The sequence below is a fragment of the Lithobates pipiens genome, unplaced genomic scaffold (genome assembly GCF_037356315.1).
Source record: "Lithobates pipiens isolate NorthernLeopardFrog02 unplaced genomic scaffold, aLitPip1_a1.2 Scaffold_23, whole genome shotgun sequence".
In the NCBI taxonomy this organism is placed as follows: Eukaryota; Metazoa; Chordata; class Amphibia; order Anura; family Ranidae; genus Lithobates; species Lithobates pipiens.
Window position 1 is genome coordinate 137447080 of NW_027507785.1, and position 26820 is coordinate 137473899.

A 26820-nucleotide genomic window follows, 5' to 3' on the forward strand; every position below is an offset into this window, starting at 1 on the left:
ATCACGGTGCTCCCCAAACCTGGCAAAGATCCCAACACCTGCTCCAGTTACATGTCAAGATCTCTACTTAACTTGGACATAAAACGCCTGTCCAAAATCATTGCAACAAGACTGGACAGATTGCGTCCAGACATTATTGGCCCAGATCAGGTGGGCTTCATGCCGGGAAGGGAGGCACGTGATAATGTCATCAAAGCCATAAATTTTACACACAAACTTAAAGGATGCACAGCCGAAGGCCTTCTCCTATCCACAGATGCGGAGAAGACCTTCGATAGGGTGGCATGGGAATTCATGTTTGCAGTATGCAAGCATATTGGCCTGCAAACCAACCTGCTAGCATGGATCTTGGCGTTGTACCAAAACCCAACAGCCAGATTAAAGATTAACGAGACTCTCTCAGAACCAGTGCACATACATAACAGCACAAGGCAGGGCTGCCCCCTGTCCCTAATACTTTTTATTCTCACACTAGAACCATGCATACGCATGATGAAAGGTAACTTATCAGTCAAGGGCTTATCCCTAGGTCTCACATGCCATAAGATAGCCGCTTACATGGATGACCTTTTGTTGGTCCTCACACAACCTCATATAATCAATCCCCAACCTATTAAAAGAGTTGGGACTGTTTGGATAAATTTCCAACTTCAAGATAAATTATGAGAAGTCAGAAGCACTTAACATCTCCCTAAGCCCCAGACATCCCCAAGACGCCAAATCCAATTGTCCCTTCAAATGGGTAGACCTCAAGCTCAAATACTTAGTGATATAGCTTACATCAGAATCAGATAGTCTTTACACCCAAAACTTTCATCCCATTCTACATGACCTGTGATGGGACCTACAACTCTGGAATCTCAAGTCATTATCTTGGTTTGGGAGGGCGGCGGCAGTAAAGATGACAGTTTTGCCCAGGGTGTTATACATTTTTCATACTTTGCCCATCAGACTACCTAAAAAGTTCTTCTCCCTACTGAACACGACATTGAGAGACTTAATTTGGGCTGGGAAGAAATCATGCATTGGCATGCAGAACCTAACTAATCCAAAAACAGAGGGAGGTATTAACCTACCACACTTTAAACACTATTACTATGCAACGCATCTAATATGAAATTCTTGATTGGAATTGTCATGCCCCCTCCAAAGACTGGGTGGGAATAGAAAGCCTACAGACTGAGATTCCCCTATGGTTCTTACCATGGGTCACCAAAGAGGCACGCCCCTCCAACATAGCACTACATCCCACAATCGGCCCAACGTTAGAAATCTTTCACACACACACCGCTCAGCAGCCCATGCAGCATCCCTCACGGGGGGGGGGGGAGATAGGGACAGGAGGAGAGGGAGGTGAGGGCTGCAGGAAGCAGGCTAGAGGGTTGTTACTGAAGGGACCGCCCCTTGGGCGGAACTAGAAAGCTCTGTTTTTTTGTACATGTTAACATGTTCTGCCTAGTCCTCTCCTGAAGGTGGTGTAACAACCCAATGGTCAAGAATAAAGGAGCGGTGTCAGTCACTGAACGTAAGAGAAAGTCCTTTACAGATGAACAGTGGGCCAATGCTTGTACCCTTGCGCACAAATGTTCCATCAGTACTAGTACTCAAGAAACTTTGTATAAGGTATTAACAAACTGGTACTTTGGCCAGATTGCATGCATGGTACCCAGATGCAACAAAAGTCTTCTGGAGATGTAGCACTGACAAGGGCACCATGTTGCATATCTGGTGGGATTGCCCACTCCTGCGTGGTTTCTGGGAGAGGCCTGCACTCAGATTCATGTCATAACAGAAACTGAGCTGAAATTCACACCTGAGTGCTGTTTGCTACATATATCCAATTACTCCCTAGGCAGGTACAAAGAAAAATCAGTGGCCCACTACATAATAAACACAGCGAAAACAATTATCCCAAGACACTGGAAATCAACGCATACGTCCACAATAACAGAATGGCTCTCTGAGGTTAACTCATTCCACCAGATGGAGGAGACTGTGGCAATGGTGTCAGAAAGGACTGACAAATTCCACAAGCTATGGAAATCATGGTTCATTTTCAAGTACTCAGACTCCTTTGCTAAGATGCAGAATGGCTGACTACACAAGATAGGAACACCTTCCAGATGTGCCTAACTCAAACTCCACGACTGGAGCTTAAGTAGATCATTCTTGAACCAGTCTGACTAAAAGCCCTCTACCCCCCCCCCCCCACCCCTTACTCACCGCTTCCCCTCCCCCCCTTTTATATTTTCCATACTTTTTTCCCATATTTTTCCATTTTATTTAATCTTAGTCTCTTTACTCTTAAGACACTTCTAAAAATATAACCCTTGATCTTGAATTCTAATGATATGCAAAAAAAAAAAAAAAAGGGGGTTACCATTTATACTTACAGTTTGACTAGTTCATCAGCAGTTATAACAGTTTAAATGGAAATAAGGGCTGTATACATTAACAGAAAAAGTATTTTTAACTGTATTTGAATCAAACAGAACTAAAAGGCTGTAATGCAGAATGCCCTATGAAAATGTAATGAAAAGGTTACTTACTTTATGACATTATATTTCATCAAAATAAAAACTTTTATTGTAAAAAAGAAACGTAAACATAAATTAATGCTGATAGTCCCTGAGCTGAAAGTTCCTCACCTCAAATACCTCACACACAAATTATGTTAGGCTGAATGATCTGTAGTTTCCTAGTATACATCATGATCCTTTTTTTTGTAATTTGGTACCACATTTGCTCTTCACAAATCAGTTAGACCTTACTGACTGGAACTGTACCAACAGTTATAAATGGCCTGAAAAGCATTCTGACAAAAACGAGTGCATTTTGGGTGCAATATGCACTTGCAATGTTTACCCTGAACCCCAGGTACATACAGAGGTATGGTCCTTTATGGCCATACACACAATCCGAATATCATACGACTTTTTTCGCTTAATAGTCACAAATAGAAACTGAACAGGTTACTAAAGTCACGGAAATTCTCGTACGACAGAAAAAAATAAAATAAAATAAAAAATCGGAAGTGACGTCATGTGTTGTAGTGTATTTGTATTGTATTTTTGCATGACAACTGAACTAACTAAATGAAAAATCGTACAAGGAAAATTTTCGTGCTTGTCCCATTGAATAATATTGGATGAATTGTCATGATTGGCTCTTGAAAGTTCTGTACCAACGAGGGCGGCACAGTGGCGTAATGGTTAGCACTCTCGCCTAGCAGTAAGGGTTGCTGGTTTGAATCCCAACCACGACACTACCTGCCTGGAGTTTGCATGTTCTCCCTGTACTCTGGTTTCCTCCCACACTCCAAAGATATACAGGTAGGTTAATTGGCTTCTGTCCAAAATCGACCTTAGTATATGAATGGGGACCTTGGATCGTGGGCTCCTTGAGGGTAGGGCTCAATGTGAGTGTGCAATGTACAGGGATAGGGACAATTGTAGACACTCAACTCAGGTTGAACTGGATGGACTGGTGCCTTTGTTCAGCCTTACTATGTAATGAACTAATTATTGTAAATCGCGCCAAAAGCGGTATTTTTCATCCGATTTTCAGATTGTGTGTATGGGCCATTAGGCTGGGTTCACATTGCAGCACGCTCCGGCTCACAGGGACTTGTAGTATTTCCAATGAATGGCCCAGTGAAAGAATGACAATGAATAAAAAAAAAACACTACTGGTTTCCTTTGTGATGTAGGGGATGGCAAGTGAAACCACAAAGCACAGCTTTCTTATGTTGTCAGGTGGGACTTCCATTTTCCTTTTACAAAGGCATTCCAACACTTTCTAGAGTTTCAGACACATAAGATCTTGTATTTAGGGAAGCTTTAAGACAGCAGACTTTAACCACTTCAGTCCCGGAAGATCTGGCTACTCAATGACCAGGCCATTTTTTGTGGTTGACTTTGAGTGAACATTACGCGGTTGTGCGACACTGTACCAAACAAAATCTACGTCCCTTTTTTCCCCACAAATAGAGCCCAACAAATCAGAATTCTGAAAGTCTACCTGGAAAGCTCACATTATATGCAAGACAAAGCACATTAGATATGTGAATATTTCCTACTGCATTTATGTACAATAATTTGCATAAATTAAACTTACTTTAGTCCAATACAAATAAGAGAGCGCAATTTGACATCCATCTGTGCATGAGCTGCATCGTGACTCACATTTACAGACTGTACCCCCTATAAAAAAAAAAAAGTGTAACTAAATAAAATAGATTTTTCTTATCAAAAGTCCAAATAAAAATATCTATAGAATTTAATAGGAAACATGGTGGTAAAGAAAATAGGAAGTTAGTAGGTCAAAAGGCTTTGCCTATTTAAACAATCACCTATTGCCAGGTTATGGACATTCAAATATTGACATATAACAGTCAAATGTAGAAAATTCCTGTTGCTGCAGGCACTGTGGAACAATTCATTTTAAGGCTCCATGCGCACTAGCTTAAAAAAAAAACTCCTAGGTGCAGCTTTTGAGCAGTTTTTTTTTGCTTCTAGAAGCAAATAGTGTTATCCTATGTGTGAGAGCACACTTAAGCGTCTAGGAGCAGAAAAAAAAATACGTATTTTTAAATTTTTTGGAGAAATTTGTCTGCTTTGACAAGGAGCATGGTAAAATGAGCTGGCTTAGACAATTACTTCAGTGCTTCTGCTGTGAACCTGGCTAGGAATACTTTGTCTACTTTAATTTGAGGCTTTTATTTGGCTCACTGTTTTAATACAGTATAAACCCAGTTTTTTTTTGTATATCTAAAACTAATGATGCATTGTTTTCTGTTCCCTTTATCTGACCTGCAAATAACACACATTTCCTATCCCTTTGTGTCTACCCTCATTTCTCCATTGTGACTTCATGCACAATGGGCTTAAAAAAATGACAGGTGCCCTAGGCAAAAAAACAAGAAAAAAAAAAAAAACACCACTCCGAGCATTTTTGTACACGTTTAGGAGTGTTTAGCGTTTACAGAAAACCCCAATAAAAACGGTAAGCAGAAGGTTTTTTTTTCTGCACTGCAGAGCATGTTCCCAGCATAGAGCCGGTCATCTGATCGCTGTGATAGCCTCTGACTGGCTACCACAGCAATTAGTGACTGTGCAGTCCACCCATGTGTTTTCTTTCTCCTTCCCTCTGAATAGAGAGGGGAGAAACATATTAAACAAAAAATGCAAAAAAAAAAAAAAAAAGATAAATCAAGGTGTGATCTAGGTCAGTATCAGAATTAATGTTAAAGTCAAGGTAGTGGTCAAAGGTCAAGGTCAGGTACATTTTTTTAATTAGTATCATTGTCAGTGTGTTTTAGGTAGGATGAAAAAGGAAAATGTGCATTATTGTTTATGGGCCTTACTATGAGCATAAACAACAAACATACGCATGTGTGTTATCACTACTATTGGCAGAAGCAGGATATTTATTTTGGGTTGTTATTTGGTGGTAAGTTATGGTCAAAGCAATAAATATACAGCTAAATAAAAAAAAATAGGATTTTTATAACAGATTAAATGTAAAATCCTTTTCTTTGATGTACATCAAAGGACACAGAGCCATAGTAATTACTATGTGGGTTATATCGGACCGACAGGTGCTGGACACTGGCACGCCCCTAAAGGCGTGTACTCCCCTATATAACCCCTCCCATAACTGGGAGTCCTCAGTTTTGTAGCCAAGCAATACAAGTGTATACCAAAGAAGGGAGGGAGCTCTGTGTCCCCTGATGTATATCAAAGAAAATTACTTTACAGGTAAGCTGCTATAAAAATCCTATTTTCTTTTCTCACATGAGGGGACACAGAGTCATAGTAATTACAATGTGGGATGTCCCATAACAAACGTCAACTGAAGGGGGGGGGGCTTTGGGAGATAGAACAAAAAACAGGAGGCCAGAGGACTCATACTGCAGCCTGCAGTCTACTGTGCCCAAAGGCAATATCCTCATGACCTTTAATATTGATTTGATAAAATCTGATAAACGTATGAACCGAAGACCAAGTCGCGGTCTTATAGATCTGAGCCATAGAGACCCGATGATGCACCACCCAAGAGGCACTAATCGCCCTGGATGAGTGTGCTCTTAATATGAGAAGGAAGAATGTTCTTTAAGCTGAAGCTTGAACAATCACTTGACAAATCCATTTGGAAAATAGTGGATCTTGACACTGCCTGTCCACATCTTGGACCCTCTGGCAGTACAAACAAAACCTGTGTTTTGTGAACCTGAGCAGTCGCCTTCACATAGACTCTGATTGCCCTTACTACATCAACAGAATGTAGTGCCTTCTCTTCCCTAGATTAAGACTCTGGGGAGAAAGAAGGAAGAATATCTTGGTTTAACTGAAAACCTATTACCACTTTTGGTAGGAATTCAGGATGAGGACATAAAACCACCTCATCCTTATGCCTGAAGAAATATGGCTCTTACAAGACAGTGCCGCTAGTTTCGATACTTTTCTAGCAGAAGAAATGGCAACCAGAAAAGATTATCTTTCTTGTCAAAGAAATCAAGAAAATTTCTCAAAGATTTAAAATGCTGATTCAGCAAAGCCGACAAGACCAATTTCTAAATTCCAAGGATTTAGAGGTTTCTTAATAGGGGGAATAAACAGTGTTATTCCCTGAATAAGTTATACACCAAGAGTGGGAAGCAAGAGACCATAGGGAAAAAAACAATGACAAGGCCGGAATCTGGCTCTTGACAGAAGTCAAGGTCAGCTTAATTTCAGATCCCCTATGCAGGGCATCAGGAATCCTGCCTATGACATACTTCCTGGGGTGCCAACCTGTGGATTCACACCAAGAAACATATGCCTTCCAGACTCTATAGTATGTGATTCTGGAAGCTGGCTTCCTGGCATTAATCAAAGTAGACACTACCAAAGGACATCACCCACGATCTTTTATAGAGTGGCATTCAACAGTCAGACCTGTTAAATTTTTTGTCCGTAAGGTAGGATGAAATACCGGACCTTGTGCAAGAAGGTCTGGATATAATGGCAGAGTCTGAAGGACTCCTACTGCCATCTTTATGATCTCAGAAAATCACCTCCTTTCATTCCTGCTTAATCCTGCAGAGAAGGCGCTGAAGTAGCAGAACTGGAGGAAATGCATAGATCAGTGAAAACTGATCCCATGGGAAAACGAATGCATCTGTTCCACCTGCTAGCAGACCCCTTGTTCTCGACTTTGTTAATGAATCTGGACGCGAATAGGTCCATGTCCGGAATACACCAACTTCTGACATATTGCAAGGAAGATGTCAGAGTGAAGAGATCATTCTCCCAGAAATAATTGTTGGCAACTCAAGTAGCGCGCCTTAAAAATGAGAATAACCGATAGGCAAGGAGTGTTGTGTTCTGCCCAAGCTAGAACATTATTCACCTCTTTTTGGGCTGTACAACCTCTCGTGTCCCCCTGGTGATTGATGTAAGCCACCGATGTGGCCTTGTCAGGCTGAATACTGTCAGGACAGTCCCGTAGTCTGACCACCAAGATTCTAGGGCCAGATGTACTGCCTGAAACTTCCAAAAAAGTTGGTAGGCAAGGTCCTCTAACCTAGACCATCTCCCCAGCCTAGAAGGCTGGCATCTGTTATTAACACATAGTTAGCCAGGTTGCAAAAAGACAAGTCCATCTAGTTCAACCACAAAAAAATAAAAAAAAAAATAGTAATTTCATACAATCCCATATACCCAAATCTATACCCACAGTTGATCCAGGGGAAGGCAAAAAACCCCAGCAGTGCATGATCCAATTTGCTAAAGCAGGGGAAAAAATTACTTCCTGATCCCCCGAGAGGCAATCGGATTTTCCCTGGATCAACTTTACCTATAAAATGTTAGTACCCAGTTATATTATGTACACTTAGGAAATAATCCAGGCCTTTCTAAAAGCAATCAACTGAGCTGGACAGAACAACCTCTGCAGGGAGTCTATTCCACATTTTCACAGCTCTTACTGTGAAGAAACCTTTCCGTATTTGGAGATAAAATCGCTTTTCCTCTAGATGTAGAGTGCCCCCTTGTCCTCTGTGTTGACTGTAAAGTGAATAACTCAGCACCAAGTTCACTATATGGACCCCTTATATATTTGTACATGTTGATCATACCCCCCCTTAATCTCCTCTTATCAAGAGTGAATACATTCAGTTCCTCTAATCTTTCCTCATAGCTGAGCTCCTCCATGCCTCTTATCAGTTTGGATGCCCTCTGCACTTTCTCCAGTTCCCCAATATCCTTTTTGAGAACTGGTGCCCAAAACTGAACTGCATATTCCAGATGAGGTCTTACTAATGATTTGCACAGGGGAAAAATGATATCTCTCTCTCTCTGGAGTCCATACCTCTCTTAATACAAGAAAGGACTTTGCTCGCTTTGGAAACCGCAGCTTGGCCTTGCTTGCTATTATTAAGCTTATGGTCTACCAAAACCCCCAGTTGTACTCCCCCTAAAATGTATGATGCATGCATAATCATAGCCCCCAAGTGCATAACGTTACATTCCTCAACATTAAACTTCATCTGCCACATAAAGGCTTGTAAATTGGAGACATCCTGTAAGGACGTTACTTCAGTGCATAGCTTGATGTCATCTGCAAAGACGGAAGTGTTACTTTTTATCCCAGACCCGACATAATTTATAAAGATATTAAAAAGTAATGGTCCCAGCACTGAACCTTGGGTTACACCACTGATAACCTTAGACCATTCAGAGTAAAAAATCATTAATCACTACCCTCTGAATTCTGTCTTTTAGCCAGTTTTCTATCCATTTAAAAACTGATATTTCCCAACCTGAAGACTTTACCTTACACATGATCTGTGTGTGCTGAACTGTATCGAACGCTTTTTCAAAATCCAAGTATACCACGTCCACAGCTACCCCTCTGTCCAAGGTTTTACTTACCTCCTCATAAAAAGAAATCAGCTTTGTTTGAAAACATCTGTCTTTCATGAATCCATGCTGTCTGTTGCTTAAAATATTTTTTTCCTGCAAGAACTCGTCTATGTGGTCTTTTATTAATCTCTCCAGTATCTTCCCAACACCTTCCAGGATAAAGATTTTCCCTTTTGCAGGATAACCACCAATTTAGGCTCTATCCATGTTGGGAGCCAAGCTTATTGGAAACAAACACATTTTTATTCTAGACCGACAGGATGGTGTCTCGAAGCAGTCTGAGTAAAACTGCGCGTAAGGGAGGGCCTTGAAGGAGGCCACTATTTCCCCTAACAATCTCATACACAGCCGAATGGAAGGATTTTTCTTTGTTTTGATAAGTTGAATTAGTCCTACAATGGAACTGATTCTTGTCTAGGGTAAGAATACCTTCTTCTGTATGGCATCTATAACCAGCCCCCAAGTACTGTAATCTCCTTGATGGTTTTAAGGAGAATCTTCCTAGGTTGAGACTCCAACCTAGAGATTTCAGATATTTATGGCTGAGATCATATTCTGGTTTTAGGCCTGAGACTGAATGATCTATTAAAAAGTAGATCTTCTAATAAGCTAGGACCGCTATGCCTTGGGCCCTTAACCTGGCTAAAGGAGGTGCCAGAATCTTTCAGAACACTCGTGGTGTTGTGGCTAATGGCAGCCGAATGACAGGGCCACAACTGAAAAAATAATTTTATATTTCAAACTGCAGAAATTTCTGGTAAGTGGGAAACTTTGGCATATGGAGATATGCAACTCCCCTCCTTGCAGGATGCACACAGCCAATCGAATTATGAAAGAATCGGATGTTTAAGTGACGATTCAGGCACTATGTCAAAGAATGTACATTGCTAGGCTATAGCACCATTAGCTGATACAGCAAAGTATAATGTGCCAAAGGAGTAAGCCTGTGTACACTAGCCTGACCAAGCCATCCACCTGCTGTCCCTCCACAGCCAGCAGCTGCTTTCACACATGCAGTGTTGAACCAGCTTCTTCCATGTGTGGCCGGCATCTGACACCGTTAGCCACGCCCCCGTGAATTACGGCCCCCCGTTCCTTTCAAGGAAGGCTGTTCCCGTGCTAGCGGTGTCCTGTGAACCTGTAAGCATGGCGGGCGGGGGGTAAATCCTCTGCTGATGTGGTTTGCCCATTTTTCTCGAGAGGCAACTGTCTTGGCATGCCCCCCGAAGGGGAATAAAGCCAATCTGGGGGCCCAGGAAGAGACCAGACCCCCCTTTTCTTACCAGAGGGTCTGTACGGCTGGAGGAGAGGAGATTGAAGGCTTTGGCTGTTTCCAGCGTCAGGACGGTGAGTGTTCAATACAGCCCCCAGTGGTTACACATAGACATGACAACACTATACATTGAAGGAGAAATTCCTGAGAAAATCTCCCTTACCATATCCTCGCAGCAGGGTCTTATCAGAGATAAAGACCCAATCTTCACCCTGCACGGTGGGCTCCGAGAACTTATAGGAAACCTTCAGGAACCAGGGAACTCTCCGGTTATCCCACAATCCTGGACCTGCGACAGCACCCTGCCAGTAAAACTTTATGGCCTTACTACCAAAAAGTACTGGATCCCAGGGCCCAGCTCTCTAAAGAGAAGCCTTTGCAAGCAAAACCTCATTTCTTCAGATACGAGGCCTACGTACCATTCATGTAGCCCATGAAAAGACATCAGAACGGATCCGGTCAGCATGGCTAGCCCTCATTAAGGATTACTACCCGTGGAGCTCAGCACAGCACATCTTTACTCATGACCAACACCTTAGACACTGGCGAAAAAACTGAGGACTCCCAGTAATGAGAGGGGTTATATAGGGGAGTATATGCCTTTAGGGGCGTGCTAGTGTCCAGCATCTGTCGTCCGATATAACCCACATAGTAAGTACTATGGCCCCCTGTCCCCTGTTTTACGAAAAAATGATTTAGATTTTGGGACAGTTTTTCTTTCGATGTGCATACACAAAGTGGCTGTGATGAATTGTACAGCGCTACTAACACATATCAACATTGCAAAATTGTGTTTAAGCAGTAACATTTGTTTTACCCTCTATCACAAAGGTTTTTTTTCTGTGGATAATTATAACTGATGACACTCAGATCTCTTATGTAATTTGCTAAATGCTGCAAATGCATGCAATGTCCCAAACACTCGGGCCAATGGTTCACCAGGGTGAACAGTATAATACAAACGTTGGACCTAACTGCATCATTTAGACCAATTCAGGAAATACTATTTGTACTGTATACAAACCGTCAAACCACAAAATATATAACCATTGCAGGACACCCAATGGACTCAATACACACCTTAGATGAATTAAAAGAATTGCTTCCATGAAGCAGCCCCACTTAATTTTTCCCCTTTCCAAACCCCAATTCACACCCTAGCTTTTTTTTTTTACATTTAAAACTTTTTTTATTTCTTTAAGGGCAAAAGAAAAGAGGATAATTATCCTCTTTTCTTCTGCCCTTAAAAAATGTAAAAAAAACCTAGAACTCTCAGGATTATCTGCTTATCATTGTGAGTGCCTTTTTAAACCTTTAGTACTCTTGCATAGCCATGTACTAAGCAAGCATTAATGCTGCAAGAGCTGACAACAGTGAGGAAATCCCACAGCTGTGGGGTCACCTCACTGGTGCCACTGCTCTGGGTGTGTTTGGAGTCTCTTCACACCAGCCGCCCAGGAACAGAAGGTTACCGTGGCTGGTAGAAGGTGACTTGCATAACAGTCAGACATTGCCGCTAGTGGGATGAAGCCACTGCTCTGGAAATCCCTCACTGTTGTCGGCATTAACAGAAGCTGCACAGCACCTGAAACCATGCAGTCATATGACTTAGTAAACAGATTAAAAAATTGAAATTTTGAGTTACCTGTAAATACCTGATCTTGGAGTAAATTACAGACTTATAGTCATAGATCATGGGTTATATGCGGAATACCTTCAGGTGATCCGAAACTTTGCTACTGTTGCACCCAATGTATGCTCATATAACCCTGCCTACTCCATGAGACACTTAGCTTGATGCACTTTGCAGCTGAAGCTTGCATCAGACATAGCCTAAATATCCACTGGGTAGAAAATGAAGTATGTGTGAACAGATGACCAGGGGGCGGCATGGCAAATCTGGGATATAGATGCTTGATGCCCAAGAGAAATGTTATTTTTTAGTGGTACCAGCAATGACAATTGATAACTTAGACAACACACATGGTGGTGTCTGGCACGAGTATATACCGTATATACTCGAGTATAAGCCGAGATTTTCAGCCCTTTTTTTAAGGCTGAAAGTGCCCCCCTCGGCTTATACTCGAGTCACCGCCGTCTGCCTACCTGATCAGGCATGTCATGTAGACAGACGGTGGCCAGCGTGTCATAAAAACATACAGCGGCCAGTCCAGTATTTAAAAGCCGCGCCTCCTCCTCGTCTGATAGGCAGAACATTCAATTTCCCAGCAGTCAGTTTTCAGCCTATCACGGACATCCCCTCATCCCCATACCTCAAACGAGGATGAGGGGATGTCCGTGATAGTCTGAAAACTGACTACTGGGAAATTGAGTGTTCTGCCTATCACAGACTAAGCTTTTATGACACGCTGATCGGTGGCTGCAGATGGGCACACGGAGGCATGCACAGGACACAAAGGATGAAGATTAGCACAGGTAGGCTGCAATGGACACAGGGAGGTATACACAGGACTCAGTGAGGTAGGCAGATCTGCACAGGACACAGGGAGGCATACACAGGACACAGTGAGGTAGGCAGATCTGCACAGGACACAGGGAGGCATACACAGGACACAGTGAGGTAGGCAGATCTGCACAGGACACAGGGAGGTATACACAGGACACAGTGAGGTAGGCAGATCTGCACAGGACACAGGGAGGTATACACAGGACACAGTGAGGTAGGCAGATCTGCACAGGACACAGGGAGGCATGCAATAGACACAGTGAGACATGCAGCTGCAGATGGGCATTGTTGACCCTCTTTGTCACTTACAGTAGCTGCTGCATTTCCCACCCCCGGCTTATACTCGAGTCAATAAGTTTTCCCAGTTTTTTGTGGTAAATTAGGGGCCTCGGCTTATATTCGGATCGAACTATACTCGAGTATATACGGTATGTACACAGAAGCCTCTGGGAGTGGATCTTCTCAGAATAGAAATATGCAGCACCTGTAATACCAAAAAGACACCACCAGGGGCAGCAGACTGTGTAGCAATATAGTCATGGAAAAACATGCTAGTGTATAACAAGTCACAGAAGTAGGTCGAATCAGTGCCTATATATGGCATGGGACTCCCAGCCTCACGCAGGTCTGTCAGTCAGTCGGTCCACTTGGAATGGAAGAGCCAGGCAGGGTTCGACAGTCACTGGGATCCTGTAGATATCGATGGGAGCCTAAAAGAGCGCCGGAGGACCGGTAGTCAGCAATCAGTGGAACATATGTGGCTCCAGAGGTTAGGGGGCATGGTTACACGTTTCGTAGAGGACTGCCTCTTTGTCTTTGGACAACTTTACCTAGCATGGAAACAGGTCGTGTTGTCATTGAATGGATTGCTGCAACCTTGCCAGATGTACGTTATCCTTCATTTTCTATTTAAGCCAGAACTCTGGGAACAAATTCCAAATATATACTTATTACACCATAAGGGCTCTCCCATCTTTTCTCCCTTTGTTTTTAGCTGTAAAAACCCTGGATAAATCTGTGGAACCACTCCTTGTCCCTTTGGCTTTACCCTGCAGATCACTGAGGACAACCACCATATGAATACTTGACAGTGGAGAGCATTTGTTGAGAAGCCATAGCTTGCTGCTCCTAAAATGCAGGGGCTGCAAAATCCTCTGCAGCTTCTGCTACAAAATCTGCAACCCCTTCCGTTCCTCCATTTCATCCTCAAACAGGTATGGTGTCTCCATCTCTGATGCATGAGCATGTCAGGGGGGCAAGAAAAAGCATAGTGTTTTTGTCCCATGAAAGCCAAAAAGGTTCTGGAGTGGCAAATATTTTACAAAGAACTCAACATTAATGTCCGCCTAAGAGTGAGATATAAACAGAGAAATATAGCAGCATCATAATAGAACATGATCCTCCACTGCTTAGGTGAGAGGATTCCCAGATGGGTACTATTGAAATGGATGCAAAGGGGTTGGTGTTTTGTGTGTCTAAAATTCCAGAAGTCACTATAACCCAGGCACTAAAGCATGCCATGACTACATCATTATCCTGAGACAATGAGAAGTATGGATGGGACATGACAATTGCACCGAAAACATTAAAAACAAGTATTACAGGGAGTAACATAAAGTGAACTCCCAATTCCTTTGCCCATGTATCTGAATTGTGTGCCAAGCGCTTTTTTACAATCCATGTTGCTGTGCCTGTTAGGGTTCAGGCTGCACCTGCACCAATCTGAATGGATCTTCAGGGTCTGGAAACCATAGATATGGACCATGGCTTAGCAGCTGTATAGTACCCTGCAGCTAACAACAAACGTTGCACTTGGTGTCAAGGTAAGCATCTAATGCAGGATAAAGTGCCTGAAGCAAGCACAGGAGTTGGGGTATGGTCCCAAAGGTACTGTGGGGTATCAATCTGGAAACTGTTAGATAGTCTAGGACAATACACAGTCAGATGTCAGATTTTGATAGAAGTGTCAGAAGGAAAAAAAAATTATGTTTGAAAAGGCAAAATAAAAAAAATAGCTCAAGGAAAAATAGAGGCTCATTGAGTGGGTGAGGCTATATGAGTTTATATGAGCATACAGTATGGGTGGCTCCAGGAAAGTTTTTTTGCCAGTGTCTAATCACCTGAAGATCGCCTCTATATAACCCATGGTCTATAAATACAAGTCCTGTATTGTACGAGTAAGATAAAAAGGTATTTACACTGCTAATCATTACCAATGTTATGCAGCATTAGTAAAGACAGAGGGTAAGCCACATTTCAAGTCAGCCATAGATGGTTCCATGTATGGGCAGGCTGAATGTAAGGTACAACCAGCCCTCTAGATTTTCCATGCTATTATCGCTAGTGGCTGTTACAGCTGCTAGCAATAACTGTTCTCCTGGCAGGGACGGCTTCCCCTGCCCCAAGCATCCACCTCCCCCCTTAATAACTCATGCAATCTTTATCTCAAAAGTAGTAAATTCAGGAAAAACATGTCTTGCTAAAAATGTATGTTTTGCAATATTTGGCACTTACATTTAGAGTTATTTTTGATGTTTTATTACATTCTTTGCACAGCCCAACATTTCACAAGCAGTAGGTTGTGCTGTTAATGAAAGCATATTGAAATATTGAAAACATTCTTAACCTGGCAATACACTGTTTTGTAAACCAGCTGTGCACCATACTGCATCTGGGCTGGTGCATTACACAGACACCTTTAAAGGCTGCTTGTATATAGGTCCAGAATTTTCTCCTCAAATTGGCTAAGATATTCCCAAAGTGCAAGCATGCGGCTTTTCAGAAATAAATGGGCCAACTGACTTGCAGTAGAACACCTTATTTATTTGGAAGATAAGCCCAGGGCTATACAGCCTCATTCTCTCTTCAGGAAAGAGTGGTTTGATTGACTTGCTTATTCAGCTGCCTCGGTGAACCCCAATATAGTAATTACAAATACCTACTCGGTATAGTAACTCTTCTGGAGTTAATACTTTTCCATCTTCATCTAACCTGCAAAAGGATGAACACATATTTACAAAACATGCAAACAGGACAAAACAAAGTCATAAAGCCTTTAGTTAAAAATAAGACCAGTTCAAATTAGGATCTGTTAAATTTAGTGAATAAAACAAAATTAACTTATCTACTTCCTGTACCATATGGCAGCATATAATTTGCAGTTCAGGTGAAACCTTGAAAAATGTAGCACCCATCTCTTACAAAATAACATTAATTTCTCCTATCAAACATGGGAGGTAAAGTTGCTTTCCAACAAACAAAAAATTCCTCTTAATCCAGCGCTGGGGGGGGGGGGGGGGGGTAATGGCTACAAACCACTTGAGGCATACCTCGGAAAAGTCATAAAACTGTCTCTCACAGTTTGTTATTAAAAGATTTATTGTGAAATCAAAGTCGGGGTTAAAATATGGCTGATAGACAATCAATGCTAAACATCATGCTTGATTATGAACCTCGATCTCACCCAAACCTCGGAAGGCTGACTCCGCCATATCGCAGCCAGCGCTGGGGGCGGTCAAAAGGTGTGTAGGTGTCAGATGTCGCATGGGCATCCACCCAATGTAAAGGATAACAGACCACTGGTTGAACCTGTAAGGGTCAGTGATGTGGACAGGCCCCCAATTAACCGGGCAAAGGACTCCAAACCACTGGTGGTGCAGCTGGTGTAGTCGGGCGGTGCGCTGGATGTGATGTCACCAACACGGATTGATGCCAGACCAACTCCTCACAACGAAGCTGTACAGCAGACTGTAGTCATGACAACCCATTTCGGGAATGGCCCTTTAACAAATCACGGGACTTGGACAGCCAGGAAAGTTTAAATAGGAGCTACGGGGGCATGGAAATTAGGTCTTAAAAGGGAAAAAAAATATTTCCTTTGGCTTCCACAGGAACCAAGCACCATAACATTATTTTTTGTACAAATTAATATCTTACAACAAGGCAATCAATAAATAATTGAAAATAATGATGATAAAAGATAAAATACGATAAACTTAAACCTAAAATTTAAGACACCAAGCCCCAAAAATAAACTTTATATTATATTAACCTGTTATTAATCTCTATGTGTTTGGATTATAATTATCCCATCTAAAAGACTAAAGATTTTTGGACCCATTATGCACATACCATCACACCGAAGAATACCGTCATTGGCCAAGGGAGATAAAACAAAAAAAAAATAAAAAAACATGAAAGGGAAAGGTGGCTGGGTAATAAAGAAAAAATAAAAGAGGGGGTAAAAACAAATAGGAAGGGGGGTAATAAAGAAAACAATTTTATTGATAAAATGATATGGATAAAAATCTACCGCAGTCAAAACTAAACAAAATATGAAAATATATCTAAAAGGGTGATATGTATACAGATATAAAATGAAACTCAAATGTGCGTTAGATCCTAGGTCACAAGGTCTCAACTGGGTGAGGAGTGCATGCTGGGCTGCGGCGGCCATTTTGTGGGTTTGAAATGCTGGATATTTCCTACAATGCCTATATTAACCTGCTGAAATGTGAGTGCGAAACTTTATAGCTTTTTATCAATAAACTAATATTTGGATGTCTGCACTATGAGGAGTCTTTTTTTTTTCTTAACTGGGTATTAAGACTGTGAAGGAGATACAGAATCATCCCTGTGCTGCTGAGGAGCTGTCGGTGATTTATACTCGTTAACATCTACCTATGGGTAAGAGGCAGTGTGTTTGGGTGGCGGTCTCTTCACTTATTTGATACCTCAATACACACCCCCTTGGCTTATTTCGGACTTTTTAAAAGTGGATTAAATTTATATGTTTTTGCCAGTTGAGTCTGTGCCAGCAAAATATTTTGGGTTGATGTTGGACTTTTTTTCAAGCGCTTCACCATTTTCTATATATATTTTTTTTTGTCCATGCATATTGTAATAGCTGCTGTTTAATACCAATTTTAAGATATTATATGCTCCCAGCACAACAAATTTGGGTTTTTCTAAGGTCTCAACTGCTATGGTTGGAATTACATGAGATATACAGTGCTTTGAAAAAATAATCATAACCCTTGCAATTTACCACAGTTTTGTCATGTTACAACCAAAAACATTAACGTGTTTTTTTTTAATGTGATAAACCAACACAAAGCACCAACTTCATTGTGAAGTAAAAGGAAAAAGGATAAATGGGTTTCAACTTTTTTTACACATAAAAATCTGAAAAGTGTAGCGTGCATTTGTATTTAGCCCCCTTTACTCTGATACCCCTAACTAAAATCTAGTGGAACCAATTGCCTTCAGAAGTCAACTAATTAATAGAGTCCACCTGTGTGTAATTTAATCTCAGTATAAATACAGCTGTTCTGTGAAGCCGACAGAGGGTTGTTAGAGAATCATAATGAACAAACAGCATCACGAAGGCCAAAAAATACACCAAACAGGTCAGGGATAAAGTTGTGGAGAAGTTTAAAGCAAGCTTTAAACATCTCACAGAGCACTGTTCAATCCTTCATCCAAAAATGAAAAGGGTATGACACAACTGCAATCCTACCAGGACATGGCCGTTCCCCTAAACCGACAGGCTGGGCATTAGAGAAGTAGCCAAGAGGCCTATGTTAACTCTGGAGGAGCTGCAGAGATCCACAGCTCAGGTGGGAGAATCTGTCCACTGGACAACTATAAGTTGTGCATGCCACAAATCTGAGCTATGGAAGAGTGGCAAGAAGAAAGCCATTGTTAAAAAAAAAAACATAAAAAGTCTTGTTTGCAGTTTGTTCGAAGCCATGTGGGGGAAACGGCAAACATGTGGCTCTAGTCAGAAGAGACCAAAAATTTTACCTTTTGGCCTAAAAGCAAAACGTTATGTGATGGAAAACTAACACTGCACATCACCCTAAACACACCATCCCCACGTGAAACATGGTGGTGGCAGGATCATGTTGTGGGGATGCTTTTCTTCAGCAAGGACAGGGAAGCTATTCAGAGTTGATGGGAAGATGGATGGAGCCAAATACACAAATACAGAGTGATCTTAGAAGAAAATCTGTTAGAGTCTGCAAAAGACTTGAGACCGGGGTGGAAGTTCACGTTACAGCAGGACAATGACCCTAAACATACGGCCAGAGCTACAATGGAATGGTATAGATCAAAGCATATTCATGTGTTAGAATGGCCCAGTCAAAGTCCAGACCTAAATCCAATAGAGCATCTGTGGCAAGACTTGAAATTGCTGTTCATAGATGCTTCCCATACCCAAAAAGACTTGCATCTGGTAATTGCAGTGAAAGATGGTTCTACAAAGTATTGTCTCAGAGGGTATGAACACAAATGCACGCCACACTTTTCAGATATTTATAAAAAAAAAAAATGAAAACCATTTATCATTTTTCTTCCACTTCACAATTATGTGCCACTTTGTGTTGGTCTATCACATAAAATCCCCAAAAAACGAATTTACGTTTTTGGTTGAAACATGACAAAATGTGAAAAATTAATACTTTCAAGACACTGTCTTAATGGAAAGAAAGGACAAAACAGGAGCTGAATGGAGGGAAGGACATTAGCAAACTATCCATAACAGCCAAGTGTATACCAAAAGGCTCCCTTACTACCAATGAAAGATTATCTTTGTTATGCAGAATGGAGATACAAACAGGGTTGACAGAGATGGCATACCACTAAGAGAGGTGAAAAGGGACAAAATAAGGCCAGGGGACCCTGGGGAGTGTAGACAGGTATATGCTCAAAAGACGTCTTGTTAAAAGGAAAAGTGGAGGTATGTCAAAGAGAGGAAATCTAATGTTGCAATTACAAATAGTGGAAGTGTTCCTACTGTGGGATCGTCTACCAGAGGACCTCCCAAGACGGAAAAGCGTGCATGGTGAGAAAATGACGCACCCTGGTAAAGTCATGGGAGGTCCACCAGGAGAAGGAACAAGGCTATTCTAACCCTGGTGGAAAAAGGGGGTTATTAACAATTGGTAAAAGAGGTAGGAAAGGGGACGTCAAATTTCCCAAATATCGAACCGAACCCACACAGCTTTAAGCTATAACGCTTAAGAGGGCTCAGCGCCAGAGGATGTAATTTATGAGGAAGCCAAAAGCAATGCCTGCAAATAAATCGGGCACAATTAGGTAGTTCCAAGAGCACTCACAGCGGAATGTCAGAGGTAACATGTAACATGGATAATTGAGAAATCAGGGCTGCCAGATATTTTGCCATATTAGGGGCTCCCAGGCCGCCTTGCAATCTATGGATATAGAGTGTCGATCTGGGAACTCTGGCGTTTGAGCCCAGATAAATTGAAGGATTTGGTTCAAACCCTGAAAGAAATAGAGGATTGTCATTTTGACTGAATAGATTTGGCCTATCCAAGAGAGGGAGGGGAACTGCCAGGAATGAAGAGGAGAGGTCAAGGAGCACAGCAAGGGATAGTGGTTGGCTGAGAACAAAGTGTCCTAAGAGTTAGTGAGTTTAATCCCCAAGTAATCTATGGAATCAGACGCCCAGCAATAAGGGAACATCATCTGTAAATGCTTGACCAGGTCATCAGGGTGGGCAATATTCCCAAAATAGCCGATAAGTGATTCAACGTTGCTTGTAAGTTGGGAAGAGTGATAAGAGAATTCGTTAGGAGCAGGATGGCTTCGTCCTCATAAAAATTTGCCTTATAATGGATGCCCGCATAAGGAATGCCAGATATGTCGGGATTGTCACAAAGAGCAATGGCAAGGGGCTCCAATGCAAGAATAAAAAGCGCTGGTGACAGTGGACAGCTGTGGATGGGAAACATGAGGTAAAAAAAATAGGATTTTTGTACTCACCGTAAAATCCTTTTCTCTGGAGTTCACTAACTGACACAGCTCCATTAATCTTCACCATAGGTTGTTACACCACCTTCAGGAGAGGACTAGGCAGAACACGTTATACATGTGAAAAAACAGAACTTTACAGTTCCACCCTGTTACGGTGAGTACAAAACTCCTATTTCTATTTCATTCACTGACTGACACAACTCCATTAATCTTGACCATAGGGACGTCCTCAAGCAGTGTCATAACGAGGGGTGGAAACAGCATTAAAAAAAAAAAATAATAAAAAAAAAAAAAAACTTCACCCACATCCAGAAGTGCTCCCTAACAGGGGAGCCACCACCTTATCTAGCCACATCAGAACTTGTGGTCAACAATGCAGCAGTGCATTATACTCAAAAGAAACTGTATTTTATTTAAACAGAACAAACATTACACAGCCGCCTGCAAAACTTATGGCCAAAGCAGGCATCAGACGATGCGCCTTACATCCACTCTGTAGAATTTGGTACCTTACATACTAGAGCGACTGACGCTTGATGTCGGAAAGCCCAAGAGGCTCCAATTGCCCTGGTGGAATGAGCCGTGAAAAGGAAAGGAGGGCAACTGCCCCTTCAAGGAGTAGGCCTGTACAACAATCTGTCTGATCCACCTAGAAATGGTGGCCGACGAGACCGCCATACCTCTTTTTGGACCAGCTACCGAAACAGAGAATCTGACTTCCGAAAGGGAGCTGTGGCAGACAAATATGTCTTTAGAGCCCTGACCACGTCCAGGGAATAAAGGGCCACTTCTTTAGGATGTGTTGGTTTAGGACACAGAGGCGGTAACACAATGTCTTCATTGATGTGAAATGCCGAACCAACCTTTGGCAGAAAAGAAGGTTGCAGACGTGACACCACCTTATCCTTGTGGATAACCAGGTAGGGCGACTTGCAAGGCAAGGCCACTAGTTCCCAAAACCCTCCTGGCCGAAGTAATGGCCACTAGGATGACCACTTTCTGAGAGAGTCAACAAAAGGAATTTCCCTGATGTTCTCCAATGGCGGTTTCTGAAACGCCGATAGCACAAGGATCAGATCCCACGGGGATAAAGGTGGCTACATGCCGGACCCCTAGAATAAAAGTGCTCGCTAGAGAGTAAGACGGCCGGGGTCATTGGAAAAAAACAGCCAAGGCTGATATTTGTCCCTCAATGGTGCTTAAGACCAATTTTGGGTCTACTCCTCGCTGTAGGGACAGCAGGATCCTGGAAATGGAATAGGTGTGCAGACGCCACCCCATCTCCTCACACATGGAGATGCAGGCCTTCCAGGTACGATGGTATATCTTCCGAGAAGATTTCCATGCTCTCAACCTAGTTGAAGTCCGACAGGCCCCGGTTCCTTAGCACTTGGCTCTCAACAGCCATGCCGTTAAAACCAGCGATGGTAAAACAGGATGGAGAATCGGACCTTGACACAGAAGGTCCTCTCTCAACAGCAGTCGCCAGGGAGCATCTGCAACCAGTCGTACTAGGTCAGCATGCCAGGGACGCCGAGGCCAATCTGGGGCAATCAGTATTACTGGAATCCCCTTGGCCTCCACTCTGCGGAGTAGACGTGGTAGTAGCTTTAGCTGAGGAAAAGTGTAGATCAGTCGGTACTGATCCCATGGAGCCACCAGCGCGATTGACGCATCTGCTCAAGGATCTCTTATCCTGGATACAAATCTCGGCACCTTTCCGATTGAGACGGGAGGCCAGAAGATCCATCTGGTGTGCCCCACCGCAGGCACAGCAGCTTGAACACCTCTGGATGCAACGCCAATTCTCCTGGGTCCAACATCTGGCGACTCAGATAGTCCGCCTGCCAGTCTACTCCCGGGATGAAAATGGCCGACAAGGCCGGTACATGTCGCTCTGTCCACTGAAGGATGTGAGCGACCTCCCGTGCTGCAGCCAAGCTTCTTGTTCCTCCTTGATGGTTGACACATGCCAGCGCTGTGACGTTGTCTGACTGGATCCTGATCGGACACCCTCATAGTTTCATTGACCATGTGGAGAGGCATAGCCTGAACGCTCAAAGTTTGCTCACGTTGATCAGCAATTTGGATTCCTCCCTTGACCAGAGGCCCTGGGTCGACTGTACTCCCAAGTACTCCACCCCAGCCGGTCAGGCTGGCGTCTGTTGTGATCACGGTCTAATGAAGAGGTTGGAACGACTTCCTGGACCAAAGTGCCAGGGACCTCAGCCACCAGAGCAGGGAGTCTCTGACTGACTAGCTCACCCGAATCTGCCGATCCAGGGATAACGGAGATTTGCTCCATTTTGTCAACATCTCCTCCTGCAAGACTCTGGTGTGAAAATGGGCGTACGATACCGCCTCAAAGGAGGCCACCATGAGGCCCAGAACTCGCATGCAGAAGCTCAGCGATGACCACCTGCGGTTCATCAATAGTTTTACCGCAGCTCTGAGAGTCTGCAACTTGTCTGAAGGGAGAAACACCCCCCCTTCCATGAAGTCCAGCAGTCAGCCTAGGTACTCCAAGTGCTGAGTCGGTATGAACACAGCCACCCAAATTCCTGCAGGGTTTGCATGGTGATCGCCACATCCTCCTTTAATTCTGAGGCGGAAGCTGCACTCAGAAGATTGTCCAGATAACCTACGATTGCAATCCTGAGTTGTCGCAACAACACCAAAATTGGAGACAATACCTTGGTAAAAACTTGGGTGCTGAAGCCAAGCCAAAAGGGAGAGCCACAACTAGTAGTGGGCTTCCCCAACTGCAAAATCGCAGAACCCTCTGATGCCTGAGGCATATGGGTATGTGCAGGTCCGCATCCTGGATGTCCAAAGACGCCAGGGAGTCCCCTTGATGGAGAGCAGAGACTACTGAGCGAACGGATTCCATTCTGAACCTCTGTACTTTTACAAAGCAATTGAGGCTTTTAGGTCCAAGATTGGACGTACCCCTTCCTTATTGGGGACTACAAACAGATTGGTGTAGAACCCCTGGAACCTCTCCGAACCCAGAAAAGGCACTATCACCCTATGGCTTAGCAGGTCCCATACTGTCCCCAACAGGGCCTCCCAGCGAGCCGGGAGTAAGGGATTGCAGGAGGGGAAGAGTCTGTTTGGTGGCCAAGAGAGGACCTCTATCTTGTAGCTGGAGGAAACCAGTTCGCAGACCCATTGGTCGGATAGCTGAGAGGCCCACCGGGCTGCAAACTCCCGAAAGCGACCCCCCACCCATATGCCGGGCGGGGGTAAACCTTCATGCGGTAGCCCTTTTGCTTGCAGGCTGTTAGGCTTGTGGTTCCAGGGACGCTTTTGTCCCTTGGACACAAATCCAAAAGGAAAGGGGGGGGGGGGGGGGAGAACCAAAAGGGCTGGAGGGTAACCAACCCCAGGACTTTAAACGGTATAAGGTTGGATGGATCAAGACATTATATTCTAAAAGATTTAATTTTTATTTGTACAATATAAAAATATCAATACATAACAATGGGTATAGGCCTGGTACAGAACATAAGTACATGAAATGTTACCAATCCTATATATAAAAGAAAAGAAAAGCTGCAACTCTCAACATGTTTCGCTCATTCGAGCTTCCTCAGGAGATAGGTAGTGCAGCTTGCAGTGAATGCTACGACAACAAAATACAAAAGGAACTTATAAATACAAATTAATATTTATACAGTGCCTTGTGAAAGTATTCGGCCCCCTTGAACTTTTCAACCTTTTGCCACATTTCAGGCTTCAAACAAAGATATAACATTTTTATTTTTTGTGAAGAATCACCAACAAGTGGGACACAATTGTGAAGTGGAACGAAATCTATTGGATTTTTGAAACTTTTTTAACTAATAAAAAAATGAAAAGTGGGGCGTGCAAAATTATTCGCCCCCCTTGCGTTAATACTTTGTAGAGCAACCTTTTGCTGCGATTACAGCTGAAAGTCGCTTGGGGTATGTCTCTATCAGTTTTGCACATCGAGAGACTGAAATTCTTGCCCATTCTTCCTTGCAAAACAGCTCGAGCTCAGTGGGGTTGGATGGAGAGCGTTTGTGAACAGCAGTTTTCAACTCTTTCCACAGATTCTCAAATGGATTCAGGTCTGGACTTTGACTTGGCCATTCTAACACCTGGATACGTTTATTTGTGAACCATTCCTTTATAGATTTTGCTGTATGTTTGGGATCATTGTCTTGTTGGAAGATAAATCTCCGTCCCAGTTTCAGGTCTTTTGCAGACTCCAACAGGTTTTTATCCAGAATGGTCGTGTATTTGGCTGCATCCATCTTCCCCTCAATTTTAACCATCTTCCCTGTCCCTGCTGAAGAAAAGCAGGCCCAAACCATGATGCTGCCACCACCATGTTTGACAGTGGGGATGGTGTGTTAAGGGTGATGAGCTGTGTTGCTTTTACACCAAACATATCGTTTGGCATTGTGGGCAAAAAGTTCGATTTTGGTTTCATCGGACCAGAGCACCTTCTTCCACATGTTTGGTGTGTCTCCCAGGTGGCTTGTGGCAAACTTTAGACGAGGCTTTTTATGGATATCTTTGAGAAATAGCTTTCTTCTTGCCACTCTTCCATAAAGGCCAGATTTGTGCAGTGTACGACTGATTGTTGTCCTATGGACAGACTCTCCCACCTCAGCTGTAGTTCTCTGCAGTTCATCCAGAGTGATCATGGGCCTCTTGGCTGCATCTCTGATCAGTCTTCTCCTTGTCTGAGCTGAAAGTTTAGAGGGACGGCCAGGTCTTGGTAGATTTGCAGTGGTCTGATACTCCTTTCATTTCAAAATGATCGCTTGCACAGTGCTCCTTGGGATGTTTAAAGCTTGGGAAATCTTTTTGTATCCAAATCCGTCTTTAAACTTCTCCACAACAGTATTACGGACCTGCCTGGTGTGTTCCTTGGTCTTCATGATGCTCTCTGCGCTTTCAACAGAACCCTGAGACTATCACAGAGCAGGTGCATTTATACAGAGACTTGATTACACACAGTTGGATTCTATTTATCACCATCAGTCATTTAGGACAACATTGGATCATTCAGAGATCCTCGCAGAACTTCTGGAGTGAGTTTGCTGCACTGAAAGCAAAGGGGCCGAATCATTTTGCACGCACCACTTTTCAGTTTTTTATTTGCTAAAAAAGTTTAAATTATCCAATAGATTTCGTTCCACTTCACAATTGTGTCCCACTTGTTGGTGATTCTTCACAAAAAATTTAAAGTTTATATCTTTATTTTTGAAGCCTGAAATGTGGCAAAAGTTTGAAAAGTTCAAGGGGGCCGAATACTTTCGCAAGGCACTGTACATATGAACAATCAAAAATGAAAATCAAAAAATATATAATTCAAAGGACATAGGGGGCATATAGCTGAGAAAAGCACAGAATCATATCTCACCACATAGACACGGATTCCCAAAATTTGATCTGTTTATTTCATAGGCCATAAAACCATTAGTAGAGCCTGTTTAGGCCTGTGATGGTAATGTTGAAAATAGAGTGGCTGCTGAAAAAAAAGCACATCCCCAAAGGCCTGCAGAGAGGGACAATATATGGTTGAGAAAAAACAGAACAAAAATTGAATAGAGTTTAAATATGTTGTGACTTGATACTATATGGCATGTTTCCACCATAACACAGTGGAACAACTAGCCAAAAGTAAAAAGCAAATACCTGAATGGTAATAGAACAGGACAATAGAATCAGTTTGAGTTTGTCCCTCAGAGGTCATACCGTCAGACTGGGAGCATTTAGCCAAAGCCCTGGACAAATGAAAAAGCCTCTTTTGAAAGGAAAATGAGGGCCCTTGCCTGCAGTGTGGCTCCTTCGTCTTCCTGGCCTGTGGGAGAAAGGTACTCTTCCCACCTGTGACATTCTTAAAAACGTCAAACGAGGCTCCAAGAGCTGCTCACCAAGGAAGGGTAGCTCCATCAAGGCTTTTTTTAGATGCCTGGTCTGCCGACCAGCATTTTAGCCAAATCAGGCGCCTTAGCACCACTGCTGACAGTGAAGCCCTGGATAGCAGAGGAAGCGTATCCAGAGCCGCGTCACAAACGTACTTAAGGCCGTGCACTAACTGGTCTGCTAGTTACACACAGACGGGAGTAGCCTGCTGCTTCTCCAATTCACGGTGAAAAAGTTTTGCCCTATTCAGTAACTGTCTGCGACAAGTGCTGTAGCCAGTACTGGTCGTACTGCTGACCCTCCAACCGTAAACAAAGAACCGGCCACTGCCTCGGCCTTCCTGCTCGTGGGGTCCTTAAACACAGGAGTCCCCACTACTGGGATCGTGGTTACTTTATTTAACCTGGATACTGGGAGGTCCATGACTGGAGGAGCCGACCATTAGTTAAGAAGGCTCTCCACAAAGGGCTAACACACCGCTATGCTTT

The 26820-nt window shown here is 43.0% G+C and overlaps 1 protein-coding gene across 1 annotated transcript in view; it reads right to left on the minus strand.

Moving 5' to 3' along the window:
* Nucleotides 1–26820, minus strand: part of SGSM3 (small G protein signaling modulator 3) — a 732042-nt gene that overhangs the window by 122112 nt on the left and 583110 nt on the right. The window contains 2 exon segments of the mRNA XM_077452424.1: nucleotides 4117–4202; nucleotides 15589–15637. Coding sequence (XP_077308550.1) covers nucleotides 4117–4202; nucleotides 15589–15637 — 135 coding nt within the window.